This window comes from Cyphomyrmex costatus, unplaced genomic scaffold, assembly GCF_001594065.2.
Source record: "Cyphomyrmex costatus isolate MS0001 unplaced genomic scaffold, Ccosl1.0 scaffold33, whole genome shotgun sequence".
Classification (NCBI taxonomy): Eukaryota; Metazoa; Arthropoda; class Insecta; order Hymenoptera; family Formicidae; genus Cyphomyrmex; species Cyphomyrmex costatus.
In genome coordinates, this window is record NW_017277450.1 from 1,210,104 (window position 1) to 1,232,500 (window position 22,397).

The 22,397-nt window shown below is 28.5% G+C and overlaps 1 protein-coding gene across 1 annotated transcript in view; it reads right to left on the reverse strand.

Annotated features, from left to right (window-relative positions):
• LOC108775878 (neuropeptides capa receptor) overlaps positions 1–20,674 on the reverse strand; it is a 29,123-nt gene extending 8,449 nt beyond the window's left edge. The window contains exons 1-3 of the mRNA XM_018542335.1: positions 20,398–20,674; positions 9,382–9,472; positions 8,081–8,280 (exon numbers count right to left, since the gene is read on the reverse strand). Of these exons, the coding sequence (XP_018397837.1) occupies positions 8,081–8,280; positions 9,382–9,472; positions 20,398–20,674 (568 nt within the window). The remainder of the gene's footprint in view (positions 1–8,080; positions 8,281–9,381; positions 9,473–20,397) is intronic.
• Positions 20,675–22,397: the final 1,723 nt, after the last annotated feature.

Below are 22,397 nucleotides of genomic sequence, written 5' to 3' on the forward strand. Positions count from 1 at the left end.
ATTTGTTACGTTAACACGTGTGAAGTGTTTCTCGATATTACCAGATTTATGTACTTGTTGCCCGCGGCCGGACGATAAATTTCTCGCGCAAAACAGTTTATCACGTGATTTTCGCCGATCGTCATTATCGTTCGTATAACAAACGTTGATGCGTGCCGTGAAAGGCTTCTCTTTGTGCGACATAATTGCACGCGCTTAGTATAATCACCGTTATACGCGACGCTGGGTTTCCCATTGAATTTCTGATCAACCCCGTTCGATATTATCATGTCTACTACATATAGTGTAACTAAAAGCTTTTATATTTCATAAAAATTAAGAATCTATTTTCTTTCTCAATTTGTTTATATTTTCTGGAGAGTGCAATCAAATGCAAAGTTTTAAGAAGGCATTTTTCTCGCGATATATTCTATGTATATCTAACATAAGAAGGGCCAAAACAATATAACGCATCATCTCGTCCACGTATATTAAACATAAAATAATAATAATATAGTTGAATAAGAATAAATTCTTATAAAGAATTAATATTTAATAAAGAATAAATAATTTATATATATATATATGTACCTTTAATTTCTTATATTTAATTATATAAAATTTTATTAATTTTGTTGCTTTTGATGAAACTTATAATAAATAAATATATGTACGAAAAGAACACAGAATTTTGTTGGAGTATCTAAAAATTTTGCTAAATATAGATCTGAAAATAATTTTGTTAGTCTATCAAAATAATTATGTAGAACAACTCAATCTGATTGCTACAATGTTAAAATTTTTTGGAATTGTTTATCATGTTTGAATTTTCTAATTATTTGAATGGTCTAAATTATTTTCAGTTCTGTTGATTATCTTATTTTCAGTTCTGTTTCTCCAAATTTTTAAATATTTTCAGTAAAGTCGTTCTTTTCATACATGTATTAATAGAAATTGATTTATTATATAATGTGATGCACTACTCCATGTAAAAGCGGCGAACACGTAATAGGCGGGTTTCTGGTTTGATTTCCACGTCCTGCAAAGTAATGAAGGGTTGGGCTACTAACTCATCTCGTAATAAACCTTAAATTGTAATTACAGTTATCTCTTTGGTTTTCGCCGAAGATTTCGACTTTTTAAACAAATTTCTTGTTTTTCGGCAGATAGAAGAAATCTTCAACTTTAAAAAAACCTTTTTAAAAAAAGAAAAAATATAGTGTGCATAAAAAAGGTATTAAATCCTTGTTAATCAAAAACGGACATGAAATAAATGTAATTATCCAAGTATTTCATTATGCGAGACACGTAAGATCAACCGAAAGTTGCTAAAATTGTGAACTGGTAAAGAAAAAACTTGAAGTGTCCAAGTCGCATTAAAACACGATATTCCAGAACCAGTATGGTTCTATCGCAACATTATGCAGGTATACATAATATTGTATATGAAAACAATAATTCAACAAAGAAGAGATGTTAATGATAGTTTACTAAACTTGTAAATTTGTTATCTATAATCAATTAATATATCTAAATATTTTATTTCTTCATAATTTACAACATATCAATTATTTTTTAGTATTCTTTATATCCCACAAGCTATATCATTATATATACATACGTATATATTATATTTATATACATATGTCTATTATTTTATATTTTAATTTAATTATAACGCAAATATATTGGAATAATGTTTTCACTGAAGTACAATTAATGCGACAAGGCACGCAAAGTTTTTTCTTTCCCGCATAATCCAGTTGACAATTTTAGTATATAAAATATAATAAAAAGGTACAGGGCTAATAAGAGGGCTAATCACACATTCAAGATTAAAAGTTTAAAACAACGCTAATATATTGACGTAATTAAATAGAACATGTAATAATTTGTACATTATTCAACGCTTTATATGATTTATCATTGTTCGATTTTTTGTGTTAATCATTATATTTTTATATTTCTATTTAATTATGTCAATACATTAGCGTTGTTTTAAACTTTTATTATATTACCTTTTTATTATATTTTAAATACTAAGAGTCCTGTATTTTCATTTTTAATTTTAGTATACTTTTGGTTCATCTTATGTGTGTTGCGTAATGAAATACTTGAATAATTATATTTATTTCATATCCGTTTTTAATTAAGAAGAATTCAATTTTTTATATACTTTTTTATGCACTTAGCGTATATATTTTCTTTTTTTAAAAAGGTGTTTTTAATGTTGAAAATTTCTTCTATCTGCCGGAAAATAGGAAATTAATGTTATAATAATATCTCTTTTTCTCATCCTTTGCACTTATACGTACTGTATGTATTCAATTAGTGCCACTTCAAAATTGAAAGATATCGATATGTATGTGTAATGTTATCTTCTCTTGTTTATTTTAGTTGTCGCACAAGATAGTATGCAAAGTTCAAATATACTGTATATAAATAATCGTCGTCGTCGTCGTCGTCGTTCCGGGACGTCCCGCAAAGTCCCGCAACGTCCCGGAACATCCAACAACCTTGTTTTTGACAAGGAACAGACGAATTGTTAATTAATGAATCCAACTCAGGCAAGAATTAAAACATATTCTAACAAAACTGTTTTTGTATCACGATTAATATCACAATTTATCAATTGAAATTCATAGAATTTATACGTCGTACAATTATAACATTGACTTGCGTAATAACATTATAGAATTATTATCATTTTAGATAATTATAAGGACTAATACTTAAATTTCACACAACTTCATTTTATCCTTGTGTTATTCTGTTTTGCATTGTTTTAATTTTATTGTATACTGAAAATGATCACATTTAGGGTTGAAGTTGTAGCGTCTATTCTAATTATATGTAATTGTACTTTATAATATAGATAACTTTCACTAATACGATCCAGTGTGTGGCATATGCTTGACCTCTTATTTTGTTTATTTTTAAGCCACTTTAATTTATATATTATTTATTAAATTGATTAATTTAATTTAATTAATTTATTTAATTAGATTAATTAATTAATTTTTTAATTTAATTAATTTTATTTGTTTAATTTTTTACTTAATTTAATTTAATTTTTATAATTTACTTTTTGAATGTAGACATTGTAAACAGCAGCTTAATGGACAAAAACGATTTACATGTATGTGTCACACGTAAGACTAAAATATCTTGAAACGATCCCTTTTTGGTCCATAGATCTCGGTATTGGCTGCACCAATGTTATTCGGACTGGTTGCAATCGGAAGATACCGATGACATTATATAATAAAAGTGTTTTTAGATTTTTGATTGGACTTTTAATTTCTGAGTAATATTAATCTAAAGTTTGTAGATAACTCCAAATAAAGCTGTGGTAGCATCGCGAATTTGGCAGCGACATGAACATATACACGATAATGTTCAAGCGATAATGTCAAGTGGTTTTTTTTTTATTTTATGCACTTGGCGTCGCGACGCTACCGCATCGCTTGATTAACCGTTCAAAATTTTGATAAATTTTAAAAAAGTGTATAGATTATGACGGTCGCGATTCTTCTTCGATTTTAAAAAGAATCTTTGATAGGCCAAATTTATAATGATATTTATCAAGGAAAGGTATTGCTAGAAGATAACAATGTTGATATTGATAATCGATCTTCTATAGAATAATGGTAATTTTGTATAGAAATGTCAAATCTATTGATTTTTTTCTTTAGAAAGAATACGAAGTAATAACTTGGTTAGTAGAGGATCGTTGGTACACGAGGCAAGTTGGCATTGCATTCCGATTATCGTATATTTATGACGAAAGAGAGAGAGAGAACAATAATAAAAATATATCTTTTAAAACATAAGTATTTTTTTCCTAAGTTTCATTTAAATCAATAAGTATTACAATAGAAAAAGAGAAAAATTTAATTCGAAATAAGTAAATTCTTGATGCATTCTAAATTCTAAATGCATTTCGTAATTTCATATTAACGTCCTTTGGCTTGAAAATGTAAATCTAAGTGATGTATTATTAGTTGTAAGAAAAGTGTCTGATAGTATATGACACGTTATTGTTAATGATAATTTGTTATGATAAAATGATAAAAATCAGACGTATACAGAAATGGGGTACATTGGCTCATGTATAAGGAAAGATTAAGTTAACTTGCTGTACCGCACGTGTAAACATTCAATTACAACTATATTAACTATAATATAATTAACTCTGACAAAGCACTTTGTATTTAATATTTCTATATTAAAATAAGATAAAAATAAAATAATTTATATTTGTTTTTCTATAACAGCATTTTGCTATTTGTGTGTGTGTGTGCGTGCGTGCGTGCGTGCGTGCGTGCGTGCGTGTGTGTGTGTATGTGTGTACGTTTCGACCTATAGTCAAGGTCCTCCTCAGTACAAAATAATATAAAACTAACAATTAAACACGATTAAAATTACGATTATGATGGTAGCACATACAACTATACTTCATTAAATTCAAGTCAAACTTGTTCATCAAATTGTTAAATTTAATAATTGTCAAGCTTAGACGATTTTTTGTATAGTTGTAGTACAGGTTCCATTAGACCGCTCAGTTTAATGAAATTTAAATGAAAATTATAAACGACATAACTGTTTGGCAGATAGATGTAAAATGAAATAAAATTTGACATCAATATGTAATATAGTGTCTCCAATCGAATTTGTTATAATTGAAACTTATTTTACTTTTATTGAACTTATTCAAAAAGATGGATATGTAGAAGAAAATATTCTAAAGAGTCACTCTGTAATTTTAAGATTAAAGAACTCGCATCATAAAATAAAAATTATATGGTTCTTTCAAATTCAGCTCTTTATATCGAGTATAACTTGTAATATGCACGTGGTATTGCGATCAAGGCCAGAGATAATTGTCGCACTGATTCATCGTAAATCTGCGGTGAAACGGTCCATATGATATATTCAGCTCATATGGTATATACTCTATCCGACCACAGAGGTGTTTCATGTCACCACATGTTACAGTTTGGACAGCTATAATAGGATAGCTTATACAAAATTCAATACTTACTTACAGATCGAAATCTCGGCAGTAATGAGTATACATAATGAGTATACGTATTTCGAGATTGAAACAAATGCTCACAAATTCTTTGTAAAGAGAACATCTTTGTTTTTTTTGCTTTTATTGTTACTTTTTATTGTCTTATTTTACGTAAATAATTGATTTGTCGCGAAATATATTTTCATATCTTCAGTTAATTTTTAATTAGATATTCTGTTTTTGGTCGAAAGAAAGTATTGGACTCTATCTAAGTTTCTCTCGGTATCTTGCACAGCATCGGTGCTAATTATTTTGTTTTTTAATTGTGGAGCTCTCTGTGATAACTTCAGTAATTATTTGCAATAATAAAGAATCTCATAGCAGTGCAGAATTGGTTTCGATATTGATTATTAAAATTAAGAGATAACTCGAAGTGTCATTTTAATGTATTGTTTTATTATTATTGAAATGAGTGTGATACATTTAATTTTTACTTATTTATTTTAATTGTTCTGAAACTTATAGGATTTTTTCTACATTTTTATTCGCAATCGTATCTTTTACGCGTTCAAACAATCTTATAATGCTATAATAATGCTCCTATAAAAAAAGTCACTATTACTTAATTATTTACTTCACCATACCTATGATCACTGAAATTGAAGAAGTAATGAAAAATGTGCTCGAATAATTGGACGAGCGTTTGCTTCAAACAAGTTTACTCGTCGATAGCCCGCAAGTGTACTCACGGCAAGCAAATAGACCAGTCATAATTACACGTAGATTGCAAACTCGCTACATACCTACTTGCTTTATGCATCTATTCCTCTTGTATTCTTTCTCAAATGAGCTCTATGTTGTTAACACATTATTTCCGAATCGGCCTATCTTTGAAAGGCTAATAAAAACAGTAGATTTCCTTGAAGGAAAAGCATAAGATAAAAATAGAATTTGAGATGAATTGAAAGAGATTGAAAAACGAAGATCGAACAGAATGAAAAGATTGCAAGAAAATAGGAAAAAAGGATTAAAAGAGACGATTGAAAGAGAAAGTTCAAAGGATTGAAGAAGGTGGTTTACAAATGGTAGATTATAAAATTAAAAACGCCGGTATTTAGCAGGATGAAAGGAAAAATCAACAAGGAGAATCTAGTGAGAAGAATGGCTCAAGTAAAAATATAGAAGACAAAAGAAGATGAGATGAACATGAAAGAGGACTTGACGAAGTAATTGTTTTCTTAATAAAAAACGAATTAAAGAGAAAGGATCAAAGAAGGAGAATTACAGGAAAATTGCGAAAAGAGAATCAAAGTTGAAGGCGTGTAAGGGGCAATTAACGAAGAAAGATCAAAAAAGACTATTAAAGTAGAATTGCAATAATAGTCTGTGTCTATCTAACCTCTCCATTTCACCTTTAGTACACATGATGATTTTCTGGTCCTTTGATACACGTAATGAGTCATTCGTGTTTGAATTAACTTTCATAAGTTCACTTTTATAAGTATATAAAATTATTAAGTGTGATTGTTATATATATATATATATATATATATTTTAACTTGTATGTATTCTATTATTTAGAAAGTATTTACACGGTTGTATATTAAACAAAAAATAAAACAATAAAGGTCTTATATAATCAAGTGCTTCCTCTATTTTAAAGAAATGCGCGGGTAAATATGAAGGTTAATATATCAACCACATAAAAGTTTTTTATTTATAAGTCTCCTTCAGAGCTCGCATTTATGATGTGAAAGTAATTCCGAAGTGCGCGAGCCATGTGGTCATATGATCAGATTATTATGTCTATTTTAGACAATCTTTAATTTGTTAGAGTTCAGAACTAAATGTTTTATTTACAATTTTATAGATTTTGTAAATGCTCTCTCTCTTTTTACATTTTATATATATAAAATTGTAGAAATATATAATTTTATATTTTACGATTATAAAATTAACGTTTAAGGTCTCAAAATATTCGTATATTTCGGTACTTTTGAATGAAACGTGGTCTTTTAAAAAATTCAATATGACCGTTCAAATATAGCGTTTGAAAAGTCACGAATGTTCTTACAACATCGTCGCTTTAAATGCGAAAACTATGACAATCGGCTTGAAAATGATTACTGTATATGATTATACGAACCTAGAGATAGAATTATAAAGTCAAACATGGCGGATTTGGAATCAATATTTAAAACTTGAAGTGTCGTAGTTCATAATTGATGTTTATGTCGAGTTTAATATACTTTACAGCGACCATTGGTTTAATGGCACTAGAGTATCGCATTACATGCAAATTATTTCTTTAATGACAAGGAAAGGACCCTAAACGTTTTTTTTCCGTTGCGTCAAATTTTAGAAAAAGAAGTGGCCCACTTGACACGAAACGTTCCATATATATATATATATATAAATTTTGTATCAGCATCATATATTTTTTTTCGTGTGAAAATGTCGAGTTTTGAGGCGAATAAGCGTCATTTGCGGGAGCTTCTTTAATTTGAAGAAATCTGCAGCTGAGGCGCATCGATTAATTGTTTGTAGAAGCATATGGTGAGGCTGCCTTAAGTGAGAGAAGTTGCCGTGAGTGGTTTCATAAGTTTAAGAATGGTGAATTTGACGTCGAAGACAAAGAACGTAGTTTCGACGTTTTTTGTTTTATCGACGTGGAATCCACTAATTACCAGAAAGATGGGAAAAAGTAGTGGCTAGCGATAGACAATACTTATTCGAATAAAACATTATAGGTACCGTTCTTTCACAATAAATGCCCAATTTTTGATGAAAAAACGGCGGAAACTTATTTATATACCTCTAATATATAAGTTGGAAAACTATGATAAGTTCTTTTTGTAATTTTCTTTTATACCTCGCGTACACATAAAAAAAAATCATAAAGAGAAACAGAAACTATTACAAATTCTTTCAGATCTATAATTTTCTTTTATATGCTATCAACAATACTTATATCTTATTTCTGTGAAAAATCTTAAAACTTTTATTTATGATACTTATATCACTGGTACAAGCACTCGACTAAATAATAGATATAGATAAGCTATTAACACAAGAAATACTCACTTGGCGGATACTCAATGTAATTAACGGTGGTATAAGCGGCGAAGGGTAGAGCGAAGATGAGAGCCAGTAGCCAGGCGCCTAAGATGAATCGTATAGGTCGTTTCAACCCGCTCATGGAATACAAGTGCAAGGGGTGGCATATAGCTAAGTATCTCTCCAATGAGAATATTACTATTGTTAACACTGACACGTAAGACGACCTTAAAAAACATACCAATTAATTTTCTAGTTGTGCGTTATTATGCGAATTTTTCTAAATTCCTATATTTAATCCTCGACTACAGAAACTGGTTATTTGAATGCAAAAATGAAAGCAAAAATTTTTGTTCGGTTGTGCGATTTGTACGATTGATATTATTTTAAATTATAGTCGTAGAGAGATAAGAAAACTTTAAACCTTTCTCTAGTAATCAATTTAAAGCAAAGGTCTATTTGTGTTTTGTATTTCAAATAGAATATATTTTACAACTTAGATATACTTTTTATAGCTGTAATTGAGGATTAAAAGAACATTAACATGTTCATGTTGTAAAATTTTGTAATATATCCTGTAATAAATATATATCTCTGCTCTTACTTTTGTATCTAAATTTTTTAATATTTTACAATCTTCTTATAATTAAAGCATTTCTTAAATTTTAAAATAAATAATTAAAAAATTTTGAATCATTTAAAACTGAACTGTAAAACACAAATCTTAAAATATTTTTAATTTTTATTGATATATATTTACACAGAATATTTTCTAGCAAAAATATATCTGTAAAGAAAATGTGTAACGAGAGCTTTTTGAAAAGGAAGATTATTTCAAAACAAGTTTATATTTTGTATGTACGTAATTGCTACAAAATCTCATTAGTTTCTGTGCTTCTTCATGCATTTCTTGTTGTTGCATAGGATATGTCATACGTAACTTAAATGCAAAATAATCTAATGCTTTGAATAACTAATTTATTCTACAGTTGTATACTGTAGCACATATTTGCATTTCTCTTGTATCAGATATATTTCTAAGTTCAATTATCTAAAATTTACTTTGAAATACAATTTATTCTGTAACTGAAAAAGTTAACATATCCATGCACTTGCTGTTTAATTTTATTTGTTTAGTTCTTTTTATGATTATTAATTACGTATAATAAAATATGAATTGTTAAATTGTATTGCATTTATTATAGAAATCATAATTTAGATTATACATAATAGATAGGTAAAAAATTATTATTTATCTCCAATTAAGTTTGCTCTTGTTTTTATTTTATTTTTATTTAATAGCTTTTTATTTGTTTGTCTAAACTTACATTTCTGAAACATACGCTCGTACTTTGCATAAACCCACTCCAAGTGTCCATGGATATTGCTGCCAAAATACGCTTAATTCATTAGGCAATCCTGGAAGCAAAGAGAAAATATTTTATTTTAATTGTTAAATTGATTATTGTGTCATGTATATAAGTTATAAAGATTGGAAAGAACCAAGCTAGAAATAATTAATCGATCAACGTCGAATCGATGATGATTTAACCTCGATCGACGTCGAATCGATGTTGATTCAATGTTGATCGACGATTATTCGATGTCGATCGACCAATCATTCCTGGCTAGGAAAAGACTGGCATTGGAAAGAGCGATTGTGTAATGTATAAAATTTGTTTGTTATTCCTATGTTACTATTTTGAGAGACGCTGTTTAAAAACTTTATTTTTACACGGAAACAAAAGATCTATGAAATAATTGCTTGCATAATGTTGCTTTATGCATTTTTCTCTGAGATCATTAATTATTGGGATAATTCATTGATATACAAAAGATGTGAAATATTCACAAATTTTAAATAGAAACGTGCCATGTAAGTACATAAAAACAAAGCTTTAGAGTAATATAAGATTCTTTGTTAAAAGCTAGTGTAGGTAAGTCTAATTGTAAATGAATTCTAATGAGCACGCGTAAATAAAAGACACAAAAACAAGGCAAATCAGAGATTCAATTGTTATATAATTCATATAGAGAATTCCAATCACTAATTACAAAATAGAGCATAACTCGCGTTACAATTTTCGTTTCGATGGATTTAATAAATCAATTTTCTGTTAAAATTTGTAATCATTTTCATGATATAAAAGACGCCAAATAGACAACTCGCGCGCGCGTGTGTGTGTGTGTGTAATTTAAAGTTGAGTAAATTTTTTAGTAGGTATGTGAATCATTTTTAGTTGCACAATAAAAAATAATTAAAAATAATATCTTACGTAAAGGGTAAGAACCTTGAATTATAATTTTTCTTGTATGATAAGCGAACGAGATTCCGATATTAATTTTGTTTACAAGCGATGCATCAAGCGATGATATTACCTGTCACTGTAAATATTTCATGATTCACTAAGCGTTATTTGTGTCCGAGGACACTGCGTATGTTTTTTATTTTCTTGTACGCTTGCCAACCATAGAGCACATGCACTCGATTCACGCTTTTATGTTAGGTCACTGCATTATACAAGATAGTTGGATTTAAAATAGAAAAAGGATATTTTACCTCGCATTTGCTTGTTACACACAACATGTTATGTTAGAATATCATAATTCTCTTACATTTTGCAAAAAATGCTTCCTTGCTTGCAATTTTTACAGTCATAACAAATAAAATACTAAAATAATATTATTTTATTATTTTACTTTTAAGTATAGTGTTATAAAATTATTTTAAAATATAAACGTTTTAATTAAGAAAGATCATTATTTTATGAAGGAAATTGATCTTTTAAAGTTCTATATTTTCTGTATTTTCAATGTTTACAATTTAATTAACCAATAGAATATTTTAAAATAATATGAGCAACTTATTTATTTTATTTATAAAAAACGTTAACCTAATATTATTAGAAAATAAATATTGTGTAAGATATTTATTAAGTATAAATAGATATTTATATAATAATATTATATATGTAAATATATATATTGTATATATGTAAATGTAAAATATGAAATATATATTGTAATATCTTAATTTTTTATGATCTCAGGATCTAAATACTTCATAAAATATTTTTACAAAATAATGAAAAAAATTTATTTATATAAAAATATAACGAAGCTATAATGAAAAAGATGAAAATCTCTAGCAGATAGTATTCTATTTATTCTTAAAAATATATAATACATAAGTAAATTTCAAATAGTAAATAATATAGGGAGTGGTCTAACCGAACCTATTTGCAGTTTTTGTTCTCTATAAAGCGTAAATAAAGTCCGATCATAAAACCAATGTTGCCGTTCGAAAGATTATTTAATTTCCTTTATTTTTGCTTCAGACTATTTTGACGTATCTCTTACCTGTATCGAACTATAATGAAAAATATAAAAATGCATTTTCCGGTCTGATTTGGAACTATGAGTTCCAAATCGGATCTCTCCTATTTTTATGGAATTTTGGATAGAATTTTAAAATATTTTAATTAATTTTTGTTAGTATTGAGTAAAAACGAGTAATTTACTCAAGCAAAGACTTAAAGGTATATAAAAATACAGTCTATATTATTAGAATTACAATAAATGGAATAAAAAATTTTATCAGTCTGATTGTGAGTCTGATGACACATGATATTTTATTGATTTAGTGTTTTTTCGACCAGATCTGTTCGGTTGATCAACAATACTACAACCAGGTTGTGGCGAACCTTCTTTCTTTGATGAATTAGCTGGCTTACTCGTCTTTTTAATGTTTCTTGTATAAGTCCGATTTGGACACGAGTTCTTTCGAACTATTGGAACAAATTTTATAATAAACCGCAAAAGTAATTACAAAACTCTCGATATTTTTGAATTCTACACTCTTTAATTATCTTAAATCAATTACCGTTCAAATTTTTAACATCTTTTAAATAATGATTTACAATGATTTTCTTTTTTAAAAAAATTTTCGCATGATAGCCGAAAATACATATTTGCGTCTATCCTATGACAGAGTACTGCCAAACGGCTGTCACATGTTCGGTATCTTATAAAGATTTTACATTATAAATAGCACGCAATCTGCTTAACCGTATTGATTTAAATTAAAAAGATCCGATTAGGAACACGGTTCGATTTAGGACATTCTCCCCTATTATTGACTAGAAAGGAACATTATCATGTAGATAGAATAGACGTTTGTAATAATTGTAAAAAAAGACAGATTGTGTCTAATACTTTATGTCACCTTGTTTTCTTGATCAAAGGTAATTTTTTTTTTATAAAACCGATATTTCTATGTAACAATCTAATATGACAAATTAATACACAGGTAATATATTTATGTGGCAAAATAAAAGTAATAATTGTTACTTATTTGACAAAATTAACTTTTATATAGCAAAGAATAAATTTTATGCTGATCATATTGTGGGTCATGAGAAAAAATTGACGATATCTGTAAACTCTGATAATATCATAAAGTATTAGATACATATTCAAAATACAATGTCTGACACTGTTCGCTTTATTGTTACTCGGTTTTCGCGTTGATGATGTTTTCAATTTATGGATCTCAAAGATATATTAAACAAGTTCATAAATCATGCAACAAACAGTGACGTTTTATTTAACGATTTATCTCAATGCCTTGTATTGAATGTCGTTGGAAACGTAACTAGTATTATGAAATACCTATAACGATATGATTCGATGATAAACCTTTAATTTTTCGTGATCAGTATTAATATCGTGTCTTTAAAACTTTGGTCATTTCACATTTCTGTTTTTTATTAAATATATTTTTTAATGTACTTATATTCTATAAAGCAAATTGCATAAATTACAATGTCTAAAGATTCTGAAATTTTATGTACATATTATTAGAAAGTATTAATTTTAAAATTTTAAAAGATTTTAATTTAGCAATTTGCGCTAAAGAAAACTTTTTTTTCTTAATTCATTCCAAATCTTCAAACTATCTCGAGCCTTCTGCATTGCGCAAGTATATTTATTTGCGCATTGCTTATTTTTTAGAATGTTATTTATTCATTTTTCTTATATTAACACATTTTTTGAATAAAAATTCATCTATATAATAATTAACAATTTTTTTTACACTTTTTATGTCTATTTTAATTCTCACTACGTTTTTTTTTTAAATAATGAATATTAATGTTAACTCATTTTTTTTATTAAACGTTATTTTAAGCTATCAAAATTTATAATAACAAACTATATTAAACTCAAAAAGTACTCTTTGGTGAAAATTCACTTACAATAGCATTTCAGGATTAAAGATTCACAATATACACTTTACTCAAGGATTTTATTAAATTTACATTGTCGAAAAATAAAGAAGCAACACTCAAACAAGGAAAAAACGTAATAAAGCTTGATGTATATTGTTTGCATGAATTTTTTACAAAAATGTTGCTTTTATCGGGTTTTACCTGTACTCGCAACCTGTACCTCGGATACCTGTACTCGCAACCGAATACCAATATAAGATCGCTGTAAACTATAATTAAGAAGACCCGGTGGAATTGTATTAACCGCATTGTGCAGAGTCGTCCATTTTATCCGACTTTAGAGATCGCAAAATCCATTAACTAGCGGTTAATATCGAGTACGTGACGAATCCTCAAATCACATGATAGAACGTGTTCTCGCATAGACATTGGCTTTCACTAGGCTCAATGAAGAGTCCTTATTAGCGCATCATTAACGAGAATATCGGAAGATTCATATTTGAGAAGTTTAAAGTTCACAATTGAAAGCTCAAGGCTCACGTAACTCTCTACATAAACTCGAAACTTTCACATAAATTGAATATTTCCACGTCAAATCTAATAAAAATTTCTGGCTTGTGAGATAATGCAAAAAGTTCTTTTTTGCATTATTTTTATTAAAAAGTTTAAAAGCAATACTTTTTCATAAAAAATATTGAGAAAGGAATGATAAAATTATAAACTCATTTATCGTGTTTGTGCATTTCTGTATACTCAAGATAAATATTTTTCTTTTTCACCATTTAATTAAATTTTCAACTAATTTTTTCAATCTTAAGCATTATTGTAGATATTACGTAAGATGTAATGTAATGTTGTAGTAATGGGAAAGATATGTCATATGAAATCAACGTTCCGTCGTAAAAGTAAAGTTTCTTTTTTCTCACGGGAGAATACCTTATTAGATACGAAGTTCTCGTATTTTCTCAGCAATCTGATATGTGGTCGATGAAGGAGAACGTTGAAATGTAATATATATATATTACATTTTCATATATGTATATATATATATACACATATGTATATATATATATAGGGCACAGTATATATCTGGTTTCGACGAAAATCCTTTTAGTCAGAGATATTGGAATGTAGAATTATTTGAACTGATTCTTAAGTTATGATCAACTGAAAATAAAATGACTTTTATGAACTAAGCTTCAGGAAATCAACCGGAAATTCTCTCTTATATCATTATTCCTGCGAGAGAAACATACGTGGGTATCCCGAAATGTTCTGTACATCAAGATATCTCTTGTCAAATAACATGTCAGGAAACAAAGGTTATTCGCTAGTCGCTAGATCACATAAATATTCAGAATATATATGTTCAAGTTACTTCCTACATTTATATGAGAAACGAGACTTTTCTAGGATATTATTTTTCATTCGCCGCTTTTCTGCACTGCAACACAACTTTCGCGGCAATTTCTTAAAGTTTCTAAAAGCCATTGATACATTGATTGAGCATGACCGAATTCTTAATCTCTGCGATAGTAAACTCATCTGAAGATATCACTCTAATTTTATAATTGCTGGAGAATCATTAAAATTTCACTGTTTTACTTATTAAGCTGTTTACTTATTATTTGTGCAGAGGATTATTATTATATAAGTTATTAAGTATGAAATAATCATTTTTCGTATGATTATTATTTTATCTACACGCTTTTACAAAAATTTAGTAGTTATACTATTTGATAGAACATTTCAGTTTTAAGAATGTTTTTTTTAAATTGTGTTACGACGATTTTTAACGAAGTTATGAATAATCAAAATAAAAACATTTTTGTTATTTATAAATAATTCGTGATAACTCAGTAACAACAAATTTAAGGAACAATTTAGGTAAATGATTTGTAAGGAAAGTTTCGAATTTTCACGTGGGAAAAACAAAAATTTTCAAAAAAATTTTTTAAACACGTAATAAGTCCACAAAGTAACACCAAAAATTTATTTTATCCAGCTCATAGTTTTTTTATATATAAACATAAACTCACAAAAACTCAAAAAACATAATGTCCTTTTGTAAGTAGAAATTTTCAGCTTTAAAACTCTTTTTAAATTTCGTTAATTTTTAATAAATTTTACAGCTGCTATTAATAGTAACATGAACATTTTATACTTCATGACTTAATATAATATAAAACGTATTCTTGTATGCAACATAAATTTTAATTGCCTTGTTTTATATGTGTGTGTGTGTGTATAAGTTTACTAAAAAAAAAGAGAAATAGATAGAAATATAATAATATATAATAATATAATAGGAGATAATAAAAAGCTTATAAACATGTCATATATTTCTTTTTAAAATTACTTTTACGAATTAAGTAAAAATTGAGCAGAAAGTTAATTTAACGCAGTCGTAACTTACATATTATTTTGGATTAGCCAGAACGTTAGTAGATTAGAATTATAAAACGTATTCTTCAACATTTAATATAAATTATTTAAACTGCCTTGTTATATGTGTATGAGTTTTTTCTAAGAGAGAAAAGAGATTTTAAGAAGAAATGTACGAAATTTTTATAAATTTCAAATATTAAAAAATAAATCTTTTTTTATATAGAAAAAACTCATATATTGTATAACAGAAATTTTAAGAGAAAAGAGAATTTTAAGGAGAAATATATAAAATTTAAAAAAATTCATATATATAGGTATTTCTTCTGAAAACTTTTTTTTAGAAAAGATTTACACTCACACACACGTAATAAGACAGTTGATATTTATATTGAATATTGCGCAAAAATATCTTCTACAATTCTCACGATTATTAATTTTTTAGCAAAAGTTAATCTATATAATATAGTTAATATTGCGAAGAATGATAAATTAATTTTCTGCTCGATTTTCACTGAATTTACCATATTGCACGAAGATGTTCACGACATTCACTAGTGCTTGCATTAATCTCATAGTTGAGAAATTCATGACGAAGGTACATATAAGTGAGATATAAAATAAGGCCAACCATATGTGAGATATACAGATTGCATTAAGAGCGAACAGTGTTTGAAACTTCGAATACAACTGCTATCATGAGAGAAAGACAGAGAGAAAGAGAGAGAGAGGGGGAGAGAGAGAGAGAGAGAGAGAGAGAGAGAGAGAGAGAGAGAGGGAGGGAGAGAGAGAGAGAGAGAGAATGCATGGCAATCGAAGGAAGATGGAGAAAAACGTAAAAAAAGGACAGAACAGAAGCTCAATATCGGCTACGTGACTTTAATTGCAATGTACTCTATTATATGTGTTTCTTATTTACAAGTTTGTATCGTATTTTAACGATGGTCCTGATGTTACGGCATTGCTAATTACGAAGCAAAATATATCAACGTTGATTGTGCATTAGAAAAACAATCGTTTTTCTATTTTAACAACTGAAAAGTTGTGGAAGTCGACAATAATGTTATTTGTTGCATTGAAGTATTTATTAAAGGACGAGTCTACATGTTCGTTTATCTTCACCTCAGTTAATTGGTCTTCTACACCTAACAAATAGAGTCTCTACTTATGTTAATCCCTAAAAAATATTGCACAAAGACCTGGAATTTATAAAATAAAATCTCTCTGGAAAAAATCTTTCATCGCGTACTTCTCAAAAATTAGATTTGCGAGAATAGAAAATAAAATCGATCAAACAATATTTTTTGTGTATAGATATATCTACATAATATAAAATAATAATTCTCTACATTATTCGAGTACATTGATCGTTAATCACTTTTGTATAGCTGACAAATACATGATCCGTTATGTTCGGAAATGCTATGGCCGAGTTTGTGAAATAGAAGTATCGGATTATATGGCAAAGGATACAGAAACAATATCAGCAGTGTATTAAATCAGAAATTCAATGGTAGGAAATAATTTAATGCTATTATTATTTCTGTTGCATTCATTTTATGACAAGTATTACAATTGTTCCATAACATCAGGAGAATACTTTTCCAATCAACATATCATCTTTATAAAGTTAATGGATGTTCCACTTTTCATTTCAACATTCGGCACGACATAGGCGTTTAGTTAAAAAGTTCAAAAGCAGAATGAATATAGAAAATAAAATATTTCTTTGTATACTATATTAAAAAGAGAATATTCTCATTTGCATTTATTTTAAAGATCAATAATAATTATAGGGATGAAAACAATATTTTCTCTAATGAATATTTACTTTATAATATGATGAATAATGATTATTTATTCATTGAGAGGCGACAACGGTAAATCAATATCTGGGCTATCCATTAATCATTGGCAGATATTGTTCGTGATCCTGACAGATGAACTGTTTAAAACAGCACTCAGAGAAATATCAGAGGAAACTCCATTCCGAAGATTGCGGGGGTGTAATTTATTCACAACGTAAAGGAAAAATTGACGACTGATGTTGATGTCTAAGTAAGATCACATGTAAAAGCTTCGTATGCACTTTCTTTTTAATATACGTGAGGAAAATGTTTTCACTGTAAAAAATTTCTCCGGAGAGACCAATAATAAAGAAATACGATTATCGTTGATTCTCTAATAGCTAGCATTCGATGGTCACCCTCGATAAATTCCTGCAGTTCGTCACGTTTATCGTCGGAATGCGAGTAATAAATAACCCACTCGCTCGAGGGAAACGTGATATTAAATCCGAAAAATATAAACAGCACTGGATAAAAACTTGACAAAAATGAGGAGAATGTTATGAAGCTGAATACATCAATTTGAATTTTTTAAAATATCATAGAATTTTTTAAAACGTGGATCATGTTCGATTTAAATTAGCATAGTCTATTAATCCTTTATTATTCGCGTGGGGAGTCCAGCACGGCCCACGCGAATTTCTAAGGTGTCTTCATTTATAAGGTGTCCCAACCTTATAAATTTGCTAAATGTTATTTATATACATTATTATATTTAGCGTAAACTGTTTCACAATTAAAACAATTTTTTTCCTTGCATTCATCTTTATTTAAAGGACGATTTTTATCTAAAGAATCTACAAAATATTATAAATTTTATTTAATATTATATTATAAGAAACAATGAAAATTCAGGTGTAATATATAAATTTTATTTAATATTATATTATAAGAAACAATGAAAATTCAGGTGTAATATTGAGGTGTCAGAAGTGCCCTAATTATAGGGAATTATATACGTTAAAAAATTATACAAGTAATGTAGAGTTAATTGATGCAAAAGTGTCGAGGATAAAAAGCGGTGCGTTAATAAATTTTTACACTGATTCTTGACATTACAACGAAAATATCGAAATTGATCCTTGGTACGTAATTCTCAATCGTATAATTAACACGTAATGAATAGGACGCGGTGCTGTGTATACCTTCATTATCGCATACATGGTGAGATTCATTATGATGATTATCGCCCGCGCGAAGAGACAATGCGATAGTTAGGTTATAGTAACTTTGTTTCAGAGAGCAGCGCCTATTCTTCGACCGCCCAAGGTGCGGCGGTTTTGGCTGCGACAATATTAATAGCTGATTAAATTAATTGTCGCGAGCTAAAACTCATTACGCGTATAATAATCATGATCAAAGCGACGATAAACAAAAGCGGATGAATTTCTACCGGGACGCGATGGAGTAACGTTTCCAGAGTAAATAATTGTTGTCATTAACAATTTAATGTAAGTATACGCGTTTTTTCTGCCATGTTATCAGCCATTATCGTGAAAGCTCGGTATAAACACTTAATGCGATTACTACTAATTGGATGAACAGAATAATTATTACGTCGTGGTGCGAAGCTTACGGCTAACTAATTGGAAATGCCAACAAAATGCGCTTAATAAAATGTAAAGCCGAATTACGAACACTATGCAAACTCTTGCAACGTGAATGAAATGGCAGGTATGGAGCAGTTGATAGGAAAAGTCGAATAGGAAAACTTTAGAGCTGAGACTGGCACATAACTGCGTATCGGATCGAAATACCAAACGAGTCACACTTCCGCAGATATTATTCTAGCTGCGCGTATGGTGTCAAGTAGAATGAGACGAGATAAATCAGACGTAGGTGAAGTGACGATCTTCTGACGAATCGAGTGCACTGAATAATGTAAACCTGTGCTGAGAGTACAGAAAATTTTCGAACAGAAGAAAATTTCTGTTATATCTGAGAAAATGTACCAATTTGATGGATTACAAGGATATTACATTTCAAAGAAGGAAACAACTTTTCGAGTAACTTGTACTAATTTATGCAAGTGACTTATATAACTTATGTAGAAAATTTTGTTATAAATTAAAATTTTATATAAATTATATATAATTCAATAATCCAAATAGATAACTTGCAATATTTTTTTGATTTTAAATAAAAAAATAATTTTGAATTTTCTATAATTTATGTAAATAGCCTGTATTAATTAATTAAATGTGTAACGTGATAATTTATTGCGATAAGGAAATTAAATTAAGGAATATAAAAGCATATTACAAGAATAATGTGTAAGAAATATTATATAATTTGTATTTGCTACAACTAAAGTGACATTCACTCTTTATTAGTAAAATTAATATCATACAATTTTCAAATATATTATATTAACGCTTTACACATTGCAGAATACATTAAAATTTTAATTATACAATTATAACTTTTAAATAAAACATGATGAAATTTTAAATAATTTAATTTGCATGTTGAAAATGTAAAGATACTTAGAAATAAATTTTTATAGTGATATTCTAATTTGATAAAAATTATCAAATTATAGCGTTTCTTAAATTTTTAAATATCTTCGAGACCCAGTAATAATAAAATAATAAAATTTATTAAATAATTTAATATATTATATAATAAAAAATTCACATTTATTAATTTTCTTAAATTGTGAATTAAATAACAAAATATTTTCCATAATATACGTATTATCATTACATAGATTATAAAAAAATGAAAGATCTTAAGGACTATATTTTTCAATTCAAGTATTAAATAATATATTAAATCGACTTTTTATTTTATTGTAATTGTTAAGGAATCTTTATTATTTACAATTCAATTTAGGATAGAAATTTGTAATGAAAGAGAGAAGATAATTTTGACAATAACTCACCGAGAATCAAGAGAAGCAAATCGGATATCGCCAAATTGAATAGATAGTAATTAGTGGCGGTTTGCATGACGGGATTTCGCCTAATGACGATACAGGTGACCACGTTGCCGAACACGCCGGTGACGAAGATCGCGACGTAGACGAAGGTGATCGGCAACACAAGCTTTAGCGGTAGATGTTTCGGTCCCCAGATTGATCTTACATAATCGGACTCACTCAGGTTCATCAGTTCTGTGATGTTATCGATCCTCAGAAGATATTGGCCTGAAAATTCCATATTTCACGTGTTTTATTGATCCGGTCGATCACTTTTCTCCGTCAGTAATATTGCCGATTAGATCGTCCGTTCGTTGTACACCGATTTTATCTTGTTCCTTCTTCTCTCAACAATCATGATTTTACACTACATTAAATTCTGATCAAACGACGCACAGAAACTTAACGATTATTCTTTCGGTTTTCAACACATTACATCAAACATCGCGTAAGCGTTGAGTTGTCATTAATCGACTTATTGCTTCTCAAAAATGTTGATCTTCACTGATCAATATCGATCGCCCGGTTTTGTGGATATTTTCGAGAAACAAGCCTGTTTGTTTTTCTTTTTTTCGAGAATAAATAGCCGCGATACGCGCGAGGAATATACAACGGGGTGGAAAAGTGCTCCATTCGACTGATTGTGAACAAGTGACGACCGCGGAACGCTCCGGTCTTCGCTAGCGGACCACGCGCCCATCCACCACGCATCCAGCCCTTAACTTCAACCCCCTCGAGAGAGCACGCTGCGCCACCCGTCCAATAGAAGTCCGCTGATCGCCGTGTAAAATATTCCAGATATTCAACGCATATTGTTTTAAACGACATTCCAGTGAGAAATAACTCATCGAATCGACATCGATACGATGATTTCGATGGCAATTCGATATCGATTCGACGTCTAATTGACGGTCATTTCTCTCTGGGATAGCGATACCTGAAGCAATTCTAGTTAGATGATATTGAACGATTGATTTTAATCGAATAGTCGATCAGATCCGAAGGATTTTATATACGATGCTCCGTTATTGACAATATAATTAAGAAGTTATCCTACGTAAGATAATGGGTTGAGAATAAATAATTAAATTTTTGTATATTGAACATTTTTTTGTTTAAATGAAATAATAACATTAGAATATCTTTCTAAGATGCTAATGAGTATTAGTATTATTAAATTGTTTCTCAATTTAATTTGTGATATTATTACACTAGGAAAAATGTTTTATTTTATAAATCAAAATTTTGTTGCAATAACAAAAATTTATTGAAATATACTGAACACAAATTTTTGATTAAAATATATCGAACAAAACTGTAATTTTACACTAATTAAATTATTTAGTTGGTACAAATAAATACTTATTTTTGTTATTTACTAAGCAAAGAAATTATTTTGTAGCTATACTTTTTATTATATAAATAAGTATTTGATAGCTATTATATTAAATAATAACTAAACAGTTTTGTTAGCGTGTGTACCCTAGTTCTGTTAGAACTATGTTTCAAGACTGAAATAACTTTGGCACGTAGTTTGTAGGATTAAATAAGTATATAAATTTACACCGAATGATTTAAGTATTAAAAAAGTCTTTCTTGACTTTTTAAGATTTTTATTCTATTTGGTTGTTGTGTATTTACATTACAGTCTTAAAAGATACTTGGTTGAAAAATAAAATTAAATGTATTACATAGAGCGATTTGTATCAATTCTCATATAATGAATTTTCCTGACAATCTTATTTGAAATTGTATTGAGCGTTCGTTCTAGCTTTTGTGTGTGCGCGCGCGTGCGCGTGTATGTGTGTGAGAGACACACGATCTTTATATTTAACCAAAAGCGATTCGAGATGGTTAAACGAGATTTTAGAAAAGGAAACTCCATCTTTTTATTAGGATGGAGATCTATTTAATCTATTTCGCGTATTTTGAAATGAAATTTATTGAATTTCTTTAAATTTAAT